Source organism: Pristiophorus japonicus, chromosome 3 (assembly GCF_044704955.1).
Source record: "Pristiophorus japonicus isolate sPriJap1 chromosome 3, sPriJap1.hap1, whole genome shotgun sequence".
Classification (NCBI taxonomy): Eukaryota; Metazoa; Chordata; class Chondrichthyes; family Pristiophoridae; genus Pristiophorus; species Pristiophorus japonicus.
Genome location: NC_091979.1, coordinates 159,315,728 through 159,329,177, shown reverse-complemented (window position 1 = coordinate 159,329,177; position 13,450 = coordinate 159,315,728). Strand labels below are relative to the sequence as shown.

General features: G+C 44.2%; 1 protein-coding gene across 1 annotated transcript in view; it reads left to right on the top strand.

Annotated features, from left to right (window-relative positions):
* vps16 (VPS16 core subunit of CORVET and HOPS complexes) overlaps nt 1-13,450 on the top strand; it is an 84,079-nt gene that overhangs the window by 4,867 nt on the left and 65,762 nt on the right. Inside the window, exons 4-5 of the mRNA XM_070875962.1 lie at nt 5,004-5,132; nt 10,672-10,816. Coding sequence (XP_070732063.1) covers nt 5,004-5,132; nt 10,672-10,816 — 274 coding nt within the window. The remainder of the gene's footprint in view (nt 1-5,003; nt 5,133-10,671; nt 10,817-13,450) is intronic.

Below are 13,450 nucleotides of genomic sequence, written 5' to 3'. Positions count from 1 at the left end.
GGTGTGTCTCAAGATCGAGCTTTTGAGAAAGCTACTAATCTGCTTTGCTCTAACAAGCTGCTGGTACATTATGATCCGTGTAAGCGTCTAGTATTGGCCTGTGATGCTTCGTCATATGGAGTTGGTTGCGTGCTCCAACAAGCTAATGAGTCGGGCAAATTACAACCTGTTGTGTATGCTTCAAAAAGTTTGACAGGCGGAAAGAGCCTACAGAATGGTAGAGAAAGAAGCACGAGCCTGTGTGTATGGGGTTAAAAAGATGCATCAGTACCTGTTTGGTCTTCGGTTTGAACTGGAAATAGATCACAAGCTACTCATACCTTTTTTGTTTTCTGAAAACAATGAAATCAATACCAATGCATCGTCCTGCATCCAGAGGTGGCCACTGACATTATCTGCCTATGATTGTCATTCGCCATAGACCTGGCACTGAGAATTGTGCCGATGCATTGAGCCGTCTGCCGTTGCCCAAACCAGAGGTGGAAACGCACAACCGGCAGACCTACTGTTAGTCATGGATGCTTTTGAAAGTGAAGGAACCCCTGTCACGGCCCAACAAGTTAAGACCTGGATCAGCCAGGACCCGATATCAGTTGTGAAACGTTGTCTCCTTAGTGGTGATTGGTCTGTCATACCCAAGCAAATGTGTGAGGGGACCAAACCTTGCATCCATCACAAAGACGAACTAAACATTCAATCAGATTGTATACGGTGGGGTAAGCGTGTTGTTATGCCCAAGAAAGGCAGAGAGAAATTTGTGCATGATCTATATAGCACACATCCCAGTATTGTCATGATGAAAGCCATTGCCAGGTCTCTTGTATGGTGGCCTGGAATTGACTCTGATCTGGAATCATGTGTGCGTCAGTGCACTTGCAGCTTAGTAAAGCACCAGTGGAATCGCCGCTGAGTCTGTGGTCGTGGCCATCTACACCATGGTCCAGGATCCACATCGACTTTGCAGGTCCCTTCCTGGGAAAGATGTTTTTAGTTGTGGTGGATAGTGTGTACAATCATGTCATCCAGCACATCCACAGCTACCATTCAGAGCCTTCGTGTTATGTTTGCTACGCATTGTCTGACTGACATCATTGTAAGCGACAACGGATCTTGCTTCACCAGTATGGAGTTTCAAGAGTTCATGAAACTCACTGGTCATCAAGACCCACGGTGTGGCCCTGGACAACGTGTACCATTTCCCATATCTCAGGAGCCTCTTATCGACAAAGGCAGACATTGATGCGGAGATTCAGCATCGCCTCCAGTGCGCCAGCACAGCCTTCGGCTGCCTGCGGAAAAGAGTGTTTGAAGACCAGGCCCTCAAATCTACCTCCAAACTCATGGTCTACAGGGCTGTAGTAATACCTGCCCTCCTGTATGGGTCTGAGGCATGGACGATATACAGAAGGCACCTCAAGTCGCCGGAGATATATCACCAAGGATGTCTCCGCAAGATCCTGCAAATCTCCTGGGAGGACAGGCGCACCAACATCAGTGTCCACGACCAGGCTAACATGGAACATAAGAATATAAGAATTAGGAACAGGAGTAGGCCATCTAGCCCCTCGAGCCTGCTCCGCCATTCAACAAGATCATGGCTGATCTGGCCATGGACTCAGCTCCACTTACCCGCCCGCTCCCCGTAACCCTTAATTCCCTTATTGGTTAAAAATCTATCTATCTGTGATTTGAATACATTCAATGAGCTAGCCTCAACTGCTTCCTTGGGCAGAGAATTCCACAGATTCACAACCCTCTGGGAGAAGAAATTCCCCCTCAACTCAGTTTTAAATTGGCTCCCCCGTATTTTGAGGCTGTGCCCCCTAGTTCTAGTCTCTCCGACCAGTGGAAACAACCTCTCTGCCTCTGTCTTGTCTATCCCTTTCATTATCTTAAATGTTCCTATAAGATCACCCCTCATCCTTCTGAACTCCAACGAGTAAAGACCCAGTCTACTCAATCTATCATCATAAGGTAACCCCCTCATCTCCGGAATCAGCCTAGTGAATCGTCTCTGTACCCCCTCCAAAGCTAGTATATCCTTCCTTAAGTAAGGTGACCAAAACTGCACGCAGTACTCCAGGTGCGGCCTCACCAATACACTATACAGTTGCAAAAGGACCTCCCTGCTTTTGTACTCCATCCCTCTCGCAATGAAGGCCAACATTCCATTCGCCTTCCTGATTACCTGCTGCACCTGCAAACTAACTTTTTGGGATTCATGCACAAGGACCCCCAGGTCCCTCGGCACCTCAGCATGTTGTAATTTCTCCCCATTTAAATAATATTCCCTTTTACTGTTTTTTTTTTCCCCCCAAGGTGGATGACCTCACACTTTCCGACATTGTATTCCATCTGCCAAACCTTCGCCCATTCGCTTAACCTATCTAAATCTCTTTGCAGCCTCTCTCTGTCCTCTACACAACCCGCTTTCCCACTAATCTTTGTGTCATCTGCAAATTTTGTTACACTACACTCTGTCCCCTCTTCCAGGTCATTTATGTATATTGTAAACGGTTGTGGTCCCAGCACCGATCCCTGTGGCACACCACTAACCACCGATTTGCAACCCGAAAAGGACCCATTTATCCCGACTCTCTGTCTTGAAGCACTGACCACACTCAATCAGCTTCGCTGGGCAGGCCACATAGTACACATGTCAGATACAAGACTCCCTAAGCAAATGCTTTATGCGGAGCTCCTTCATGGTAAACGAGCCAAAGGAGGACAGCGGAAACGTTATAAGGACACCCTCAAAGCCTCCCTGGTAAAATGCGACATCACCACTGACACCTGGGAGACCCTGGCCGCAGACCGCCCGAGGTGGAGAAAGTCCATCCGGGAGGACGTTGAGCTCTTTGAGGCTCGACGCAAGGAGTATGAAGAGGCCAGGCGCAGGCAGCGGAAGGAGCGTGCGGCAAACCAGCCCCACCGACCCCTTCCCCCGACGAATGTCTGTCCCACCTGTAACAGGGTTTGTGGCTCTCATATCGGACTGTTCAGCAATCACTTTGAGCTCACCTTTGGGAATGGAAGCAAGTCCTCCTCGATTCTGAGGGACTGCCTATGATGATGATGGTATCAAATATGTGAGGTCAGCACCATTCAAACCCTCATCCAATGGGCAAGCAGAGCGTGCTGTCCAAACCATCAAGCAGAGTATGAAACGTGTAACTCGAGGTTCACTGCAAACTCGCTTGTATGGGACAAGACCCCACATGCTTACCGGGGTCTCCCCTGCTGAACTATTTGATGGAGAGGTCTCAAGACCAGGCGCGCTCTCGTCCACCCTGACTTGAATAATCGTGTCGAATACAGACGTCAACGTCAGCAAGGGTATCATGATCGCGCTACTGTATCACGTGACATTTCTATCAATGATCCTGTGTATGTACTGAATTATGGTCAAGGTCCCAAATGGATCGCCAGTACTGTTACGGCCAAGGAGGGTAACAGAGTGTTTATCGCTAAGCTCAAGAATGGGCAGACATGCAGGAAACATGTTGATCAGATAAAGCTGCGGCACACGGATGAACCGGAACAGTTTGAGGAAGACACAATCAGTGACCAACCAACCTACCCTCAGTCATCAAAGGACTTTGCTGTCATCAGTGAATCTGGGCTTTCAATCACTGACATGGACAATGAATCTGGACTTTCAATCCCTGACGTGGTCATTGCCACTCCAATCAGATCGGCTACCCAGCCCCCAGTCATAACAGACTCAGAACGCTCGCCCAAGGCTGGAGTTGAACTGAGACGTTCAACTCTGTAGCGGAAAGCCCCGGACCGTCTCAATTTGTAAAAAGACCGTTACATGACAATATCCCCCTTTTTAAGATATTCGTATGTATGCTTGGGTTTACTAGCTGCCAGGTGGCGCCACTGTCTGAGGTCATTGGGTTGTGCGCACGTGTGTGCGGCCCAGGTATAAAAGGCCAGCCATCTTATAATGTAATCACTTTGGGCCCTATTAAAGTAGAGCCAGGTTTATGCCTGTTCGGAGTTTACAGTATTCACTCTATTGAGTTATTGCATACACAACATTTGGCGACAAGGCAACAGGGAGGGAGAGGGAAATACTTGTTCACTTAGCTGGTCATGAGCCCCCCAGGCCCCCACCCCTGCCCTCTGTTGGGAGGGCTTATCTATTTTATGGGGTCAAGTCCCACTCCAGGGACTTGAGCACAAAAAATCTAGGTTGAGGGAGTGCTGCACTGTCAGAGGTGCCGTCTTTTGGATGTGATGTAAAACCGAGGCCCTGTCTGCTCTTTCAAATGGCGTAAAATATCCCATGGCACTATTTCGAAGAAGAGCAGGGGAGTTATCCCAGGTGTCCTAGCCAATATTTATCCCTCAATGAACATGACCAGAAAAGCTGTTTTTTTGTTGTTATCACATTGCTGTTTGTGGGAGCTTGCTTGTGGGCAAATTGGATGTCGCGTTTCCCATATTACAACAGTGACTACACTCCAAAACGTACTTCATTGGCTGTAAAGTGTTTTGAGACGTCTGGTGGTCGTGAAAGGTGCTATATAAATGCAAGTCTTTTTTTCTTTCAAATTAAGTAGCCATGTATAAACGTAAATCGCCAGCGAATGTTATTAATACATCCGGTGCATAAAACCTTTTACTTGTTGCCTGGATGATGACCAGTGGTTCCCCTCATACTGAGCAGGATTACTATTGCAACAACACATCATCAGTAGGGGTAACACTAACCTGTCTCACAACGGTCCATACCCAGCTCATTATATATTCAATAATGTTAACCAGATAGCGAGAAGTGTTCTACAGCCGGACTGTTGGTGCCAATCGTTTGCACTCATGTTGCTAAATCAGGCATGAGGTCTCCAACTTCTGTTTTGATAACCATGCTGGTTGGCTACCGATCTGGAGAGCCCATCTTGATTTGTTTTTGTTTGGCTGTCGTTGTATTAAAACTAAACTATAAATTGGAAATGAATATTTCTTATGCTTTCTGTACCTTTTTGTTCCTGCAGTGGAAAAGTGGTCTGGTGGTTCACATTGGGTGGACTGCCACTGAAGATCTGCTCTGTATACAAGATGACGGCACTGTTCTGATCCACAACATTTTTGGCACATTTAAGAGGCACTTCAGCATGGGAAATGTAAGTTGATGTCAAACATTGTACTGTACAAATAAGACCAGCTCTGTAACAGAGATTGCAAGTAACATTGATGTGTTTAGCTCTCCTACAAACCTTCATGTATTTCCCTTTTCATTACCCAATCTTCATGGTCTGTTTCAGTCCTTACCAGTCTAACTGATGTTTTATCTACAGTAAAGATGTATTATTTTTAAAAATTAATTACTGAGAACTCCCTTCATTTCTTAGTTGGCAAAAGTACCCGCCAGTGTGAAACAGAGGAGGTAGATCCCCCTTTCAATCCCTGCTCTGTTATACCAAGACCTCCGTATGGCTGCTAGAATTCACCTTGACATCTCTGGGCAAAGGAGGGGGAGGGGAAATCAGCCAGGGTTTCCTGTCTAGATCTCTATTCCGTGGCTCGTGAGAAAAATACACATAATTATGAGTGAAAGTTCTGCTGTCCCAGCTACTGCAAGAAAGATGGCTGATTGACCTATGTGGCAGAGGATCCTTAATGCTCATGGAACTGTACTTCATGATGATCCAGCACCTTCAAGAGAGGAGGAAAGGAAGTTTGGGGTGGTGGTGGGGGGGTGAGCGGGGAAAAATTACCCCTAGGGACTAAGTGGTGCTGTCGCTTAATACATTTTTATTTCGGCCGTGGGAGATGAGTTTTGTCCCAGTTGTCAGCAGGACATGAAAGATCTCATTGCACTCTTCATAGACAAGCAGGGCATTCTCCCAGTGTCTTTGCCAAACTTTATCCCTCTGTCAACACCACCAGAAACAACTTTACTATTCATCCACCATATTGATTGTGAGATCTTACTGTGAACAAATGGGTGTCAGATTTATCGACACAATAGCAGTCACTGCACGACAAAACAATTCATAAAATGGGATGAGGTGCTTTATAAATGTCATTTAGAAACATAGAAACATAGAAAATAGGTGCAGGAGTAGGCCATTCGGCCCTTCGAACCTACACCAACATTCAATAAGATCATGGCTGATCATTCACCTCAGTACCCCTTTCCTGCTTTCTCTCCATACCCCTTGATCCCTTTAGCTGTAAAGGCCATATCTAACTCCCTCTTGAATATATCCAATGAACTGGCATTGACAATTCTCTGCGGTAGGGAATTCCACAGGTTTACAACTCTGAGTGAAGAAGTTTCTCCTCATTTCAGTCCTAAATGGCTTACCCCTTATCCTTAGACTATGTCCCCTGGTACTGGACTTCCCCAACATCGGGAACATTCTTCCTGCATCTAACCTGTCCAGCCCCGTCAGAATTTTATATGTTTCTATGAGTTCCCTTCATGCTTCTAAACTCCAGTGAATACAGGCCCAATCAATCAAGTCTCTCTTCATATGTCAGTCCTGCCATCCTGGGAATCAGTCTGGTGAACCTTCGCTGCAGTCCCTCAATAGCAAGAACGTCCTTCCTCAGATTAGGAGACCAAAACTGAACACAGTATTCCAGGTGAGGCCTCACTAATGCCCTGTACAACTGCAGTAAGACTTCCCTGCTCCTATACTCAAATCCCCTAGCTATGAACATACCATTTGCCTTCTTCACCGCCTGCTGTACCTGCATGCCAACTTTCAATGACTGATGTACCATGACAGCCAGGTCTCGTTGCACCTCCCCTTTTCCTAATCTGCCGCCATTCAGATAATATTCTGCCTTTGTGTTTTTGCCACCAAAGTGGATAACCTCACATTTATCCACATTATACTGCATCTGCCATGCGTTTGCCCACTCACCTAACCTGTCCAAGTCACCCTGCACAGCTCACGCTGCCACTCAGCTTAGTGTCATCGGCAAACTTGGAGATATTACATTCAATTCCTTCATCTAAATCATTAATGTATATTGTAAATAGCTGGGGTCCCAGCACTGACCCCTGCGGCACCCCACTAGTCACTGCCTGCCATTCTGAAAAGGACCCGTTTAACCCGACTCTCTGCTTCCTGTCTGCCAACCAGTTCTCTATCCACATCAGTACATTACCCCCAATACCATGTGCTTTAATTTTGCACACCAATCTCGTGTGGGACCTTGACAAAAGCCTTTTGAAAGTCGAAATACACCACATCCACTAGTTCTCCCTTGTCCACTCTACCAGTTATATCCTCAAAATATTCCAGAAGGTTTGTCGAGCATGATTTCCCTTTCATAAATCCATGCTGACTTGGACCAATCCTGTCACTGCTTTCCAAATGTGCTGCTAATTCATCTTTTAATAATTGATTCCAACATTTTCCCCACTACTGATGTCAGGCTAACTGGTCTATAATTCCCTGTTTTCTCTCTCCCTCCTTTTTTAAAAAGTGGTGTTACATTAGCTACCCTCCAGTCCATAGGAACTGATCCAGAGTCGATAGACTGTTGGAAAATGTTCAACAATGCATCCACTATTTCTAGGGTCACTTCCTTAAGTACTCTGGGATGTAGACTATCAGGCCCCGGGGATTTATTGGCCTTCAATCCCATCAATTTCCGTAACACAATTTCCCACCTAATAAGGATTTCCTTCCGTTCCTCCTTCTCACTAGATCCTCGATCCCCTAGTATTTCCAGAAGATTATTTGTGTCTTTCTTAGTGAAGACAGAACCAAAGTATTTGTTTAACTGGTCTGCCATTATAAATTCACCTGAATCTGACTGCAAGCGACCTATGTTTGTCTTCAATAATCTTTTTCTCTTCACATATCTATAGAAGCTTTTGCAGTCAGTTTTTATGTTCTCAGCCAGCTTCCTCTCATATTCTATTTTCCCCCTCCTAATTAAACCCTTTGTCCTTCTCTGCTGAATTATAAAATTCTCCCAGTGCTCCGGTTTGCTGCTTTTTCTGGCAATTTATATGCCTCTTCCTTGGATTTAACACTATCCTTAATTTCCCTTGTTAGCCACAGTTGAGCCACCTTCCCCATTTTATTTTTACTCCAGACAGGGATGTACAATTGTTGAAATTCATCCATGTGATCTTTAAATGTTTGCCATTGCCTATCCACTGTCAACCCTTTAAGTATCACTTGCCAGTCTATTCTAGCCAATTCATGTCTCATACCATCAAAGTTATCTTTCCATAAGTTCAGGACCTAGTCTCTGAATTAACTGTGTCACTCTCACTCTCCATCTTAATAAAGAATTCTACCATATTATGGTCACTCTTCCTCAAGGGGCCTAGCACAACAAGATTGCTAATTAGTCCTTTCTCATTACACATCACCCAGTCTAGGATGGCCAGCCCTCTAGTTTGTTCCTCGACATATTGGTCCAGAAAGCCGTCCCTAATACACTCCAGGAAATCCTCCTGCACCGCATTGCTACCAATTTGGTTGGCCCAATCAATATGTAAATTAAAGTCGCCCATGATAACAGCTGTACCTTTATTGCACGCATCCCTAATTTCTTGTTTGATGCTGTCCCCAACCTCACACCTACTGTTTGGTGGTCTGTACACAATTCCCACTAGCGTTTTCTGCCCTTTGGTATTCCGTAGCTCCACCCATACCGATTCCACATCATCCAAGCTAATGTCCTTCCTTACTATTGATTTAATTTTCTCTTAAACCAGCAACATTACCTCCTTTTCCTTTCTGGTCTATCCTTCCTGAATGTTGAATACCCCCGGATGTTGAGTTCCCAGCCTTGGTCACCCTGGAGCCATGTCTCTGTGATGCCCATTACATTAAGAATACTCCTCGCATTGAGGCACAGAGCCTTCACGCTTGTCTTTTTAACACACTTGGCCCCTTTAGAATTTTGCTGTAATGTGGCCCTTTTTGCTTTTTGCCTTGGGTTTCTCTGCCCTCCACTTTTACTTTTCTTCTTTCTATTTTTTGCCTCTGTCTCCCTGCATAGGTTCCCATCCCCCTGCCATATTAGTTTAACTCCTCCCCAACAGCACTAGCAAACACTCCCCCCTAGGACATTGGTTCTGGTCCTGCCCAGGTGCAGACTGTCTGGTTTGTACTAGTCCCACCTCCCCCAGAACCGGTTCCAATGCCCCAGGAATTTGAATCCCTCCCTTCTGCACCACTCTTCAAGCCACGTATTCATCTGCGATTTCTACTCTGACTAGCACATGGCACTGGTAGCAATCCTGAGATTACGACTTTTGAGGTCCTACTTTTTAACCCCTCCCTCTCCCATGTAGCTTGGTCAAGAGTAGAGGAAGCTTTGTTCCGCACATGGTTTTTGGTCTCCCCAACCTGGAAGACTTGATGGTGATGCTTTGGAAATCTATTCATTCACCAGGACTGATATCCCTTACTTTGAGCACAAAAACTATGGGCCAAAACTTGCGGTCGGAGGCTTCCTTCGTACAAACGCCTCGGACTTAAAAAAATCTACGAAAGTACCTGTTGGTCCCGGAGGAACGTAGTATTCCGGGAGTCTGAGGCCTTCATTCGCTGCGCAGCATACGAGGACCTGTCTTTCACGTATGAATGCATCTGCTGAAATCACGTGGGCCTGGACCACGAATCACTATCTAGTATTCTCATAAAAATGGGAGCTCTGTTTGTATGGGCTCCCATTACTATGAATGAGAATACCCCCTAAAACATCGAAACCCAGCACAATAAATAAAAAAAAAAACACCTCACATATTTAAAATTCACTGAAATTAAAAGATTTAGAAAAAAAAATTGGGAATTTTTTTTTAATGTGTTTTAATAGGGCTAAAAATAAACTTGCCTTAATGAACATGGTTTTAAATATAAAAATGAATGATTACATTTAATTTTTCTATGTTTTAAAAATGATACGCTGGTAAAAGTAAACTATGTGCCTTCTTTTACCAGGTGTAAAAGTTTGAAGGACATTCGCTGGGCATGAGTTGGTCAAATAGCCCAATCTCTGCCGCGCGGATGTCCTTCTCCTGGGGATAAGTAGAATAAATTTTGACAGATTTGAAAAGCCGGTTCTCAGCACATGCGCATCGGGCCCCGAGAACCGGCTTTTGCGAGGCCTCGTCGGGTGTGGCGCATTTCGTACGGACCTGGCAAGGCCCCAATTTTAGGCCAATTATGTTTTTGATGTGAGTGATGTCTTGTAGATGTTTAACTACATTTTTTTTTTAACGAGTGAAAATTTGACATGGGTGAGTTGGAAATTACTTGTACTCTCCCAAGTACAAGGGAATTAGCATTAAATACATTTTTGAAGCATTTGTCTCTTGCACAACTTGTCTGCAGTGTAGCTACAGTGCCATCATGCTATTGCTAATGGGTTGCCTTTCTGTCAACTGACTTCGTGGATTCCATCCTTCCGGTGTGAGTTCCAAAAAAGAGATCCATTGTTGAATTGGCTTATCAAGAAATGTAAGGGTCATAGATCTGCTGGTACCAAGTACTGAGAGAGCGAGAGTACCAATTAACTGAAATACAACTGCATCCCAAGCAGGCTGTACTATGCGTGATGATTCTATAATATAATAAAACTGATAAAAAAATTAATGTTACATAATTGTTAATGACTTGCTGTTCAAGACAAAACAATTAGATTTAGTAATGGAGTTCATTTGTTGCCCTGATTTTGAAGGAGGTGTTACAGAATCGAGTCATGGAGGCCAAAGTTTTCCACTCTGCTTATGGCTCAGGAGTTGCTATATTAACTGGTGCTTTTAGATTCACACTTGCCACAAATATAGACGACCTTAAACTCCGACGTCTTCCTGAAGTTCCAGGTAAACACTTTTAACATTCAACAGTGGAATCAAATTGCTGCAGTGTAACCCACCTCAGCCAGGCAATTGGATTTATGTAAACATTTGAATTACATTGAAGCTGTGACTTTTGTTGTTGCATTATAATTACTGTTTTCATAATTTGTATGAACTCTAATAAAATTGTGATTGTATATGTAGAAATTTAGTCTTTTGTAGGGTTGACTGTGTTTTTGCTGACAGTTCATGATATCATCAATAACTCTATAATCCCATTTTACACACACCTTTTTTCCATCTTAAATTCTTGTATCGTTGTAAAAGCTGCCTAATATATTCATTATGAAATTAGTTTCAGAACTCGCCTCGAGGGTCCATGATGGATTTCTGATTCAACAACTGAAATACTTGTTTTAGAGAGCAAGTATTATATTTACATTTGAATTAATGGAGTGATAGTACATTGGGAGAAATAAATTGTGCAGTTCTATATGCAGAACAAACTGTATATATTGGATGCACATGCTGGCATTTCTTCTTGTAGATCGCCAGCAAACCAAACCTGGGTATAGTCCATGCAATGTCATTTACAACAATGGCCCAAAATTTGCTGTCAAAATAAAGACAAGGGTAATGGCGCTCTCCATTATTTATGCACAAATGCCACAGTAACTTCAGACGAGGGCAGATGCGTGATTAAAGGCGGAAATCGAAAAGTTGCTGGTGGAGATGTGCCGCTCCGCCGTTAACTTCATGAAAATACTATCTTGCTGTCTGGCTCCCCATTCAAATACATTACATAGGATTACATAGTATATATGGCACAGAAACAGGCCATTCGACCCAACCAGTCCATGCTGGCGTTTATGCTCCAAACGAGCCTCCTCCAATCTTTCCTCATCTAAATCTATCAGCATAACCCTCTATTCCTATCTCCCGCTTGCTTGTCTGGCCTCCCCTTAAATGCATCTATAATATTCGCTTCAACCACATTCTCACTACTCTTTGGTTAAAGACGTTTCTTCTGAATTCCCTATTGAATTTCTTGGTGACTATCTTATATTGATGGCCTCTAGTAATGCTCTTTCCCACAAGTGGAAACATTCTCTCTCTATCCACTCTCTCAAAACCTTTCATCATTTTAAAGACCTCTGAGGTCACCCCTCAGCCTTTTTCAAGAGAAGAGACCCAGCCTGTTCATCTTTTCCTAATATGTATACCCTCGCATTTCTGGTATCATTCTTGTAAATCTTCTCTGCAGTGCCTCTATATCCTTTTTATAATGTGACCAGAACTGTACTCAGTATTCTAAGTGCGATCTAACCAAGGTTCGATACAGGTTTAGCATAGCTTTCCTACTTTTCAATTCTATACCTCTAGACATAAACCCTAGTGCTTGGTTTGCTTTTTTTTTTATGGCCTTGCTAACCTGTGTCACAACTTTTAGTTATTTGTGTATTTATACTCCGAGATTCCTTTGTTCCTCTACCCCACCTAGACTTGCACCCTCCAAGTAATAAGTGACCTTCCCTATTCTTCCAACCAAAATGTAATACCTCACATTTATAATAAAAACAGAAAATGCTGGAAATACTCAGCAGGTTAGGCAGTATCTGTGGCGAGAGAAACAGAGTTAACGTTTCAGGTTGATGACCCTTCGTCAGAACTAAAAAAAGTTAGAGATGTAGCAGGTTTTTAAACAAGGGTAGGAGCAGGGAAAGGGGGAGGGGAGGAAAGAAGGGTCTGTGTTAGAGTGGAAGGCAGAAGAGATTAAGAGACAAAAAGGACGATGTTGCAAGGCAAAAGGAGATGGTAATGGGGCAAGTTAAGAAACAAAGGCTGAATCTAGATGGGACATAAATGGCAGAATCATCAACAGCTGCTGTGGGAAATAGAAAAAAAGAAAAAGTATGGGCAGAGGTTATGGTTTGAAATTGTTGAAATTGATGTTGAGTCCAGAAGGCGGTAAAGTGCCTAAACGAAAGATTAGATGTTGTTCATAGAATCATAGAAATTTACAGCACGGAAGGGGGCCATTTTAGTCATCGTGTCCACGCCGGCCGACCAAGAGCAATCCAGCCTAATCCCACTTTTCCAGCTCTTGGTCCGTAGCCCTGTAGGTTATGGCACTTTAAGTGCACATCCAAGTATCTTTTAAATGTGGTGAGGGTTTCTGCCTCTACCATCCTTTCAGGCAGTGAGTTCCAGAGCCCCACCATCCTCTGGGTGAAGACATTTCGCCTCATCTCCTTGAACCCCCCCCATTACTTTAAATATATGCCCCCTGGTTATTGACTCCTCTGCCAAGGGAAACCGGTCCTTCCGATCCAGGCCCCTCATAATTTTATACACCTCAATCAGGTCTCTCCCCTTAGCCTCCTGTTCCAAAGAAAACAGACCCGGCATCTCCAATCTTTCCTCATAGCCAAAATTCTCCAGTCCAGGCAACATTCTTGTAAATCTCCTCTGCACCCTTTCCAGTGCAATCACATATTCCCTGTAATGTGGTGACCAGAACTGCACACAGTACTCCAGCTGTGGCCTAACCAGTGTTTTGTACAGTTTAAGCGTAACCTCCTTGCTCTTGTATTCCATGCCTCGACTTATAAAGGCAGGTATTCCATATGCTTTCTTAACCACCTTATCTACTTGGCC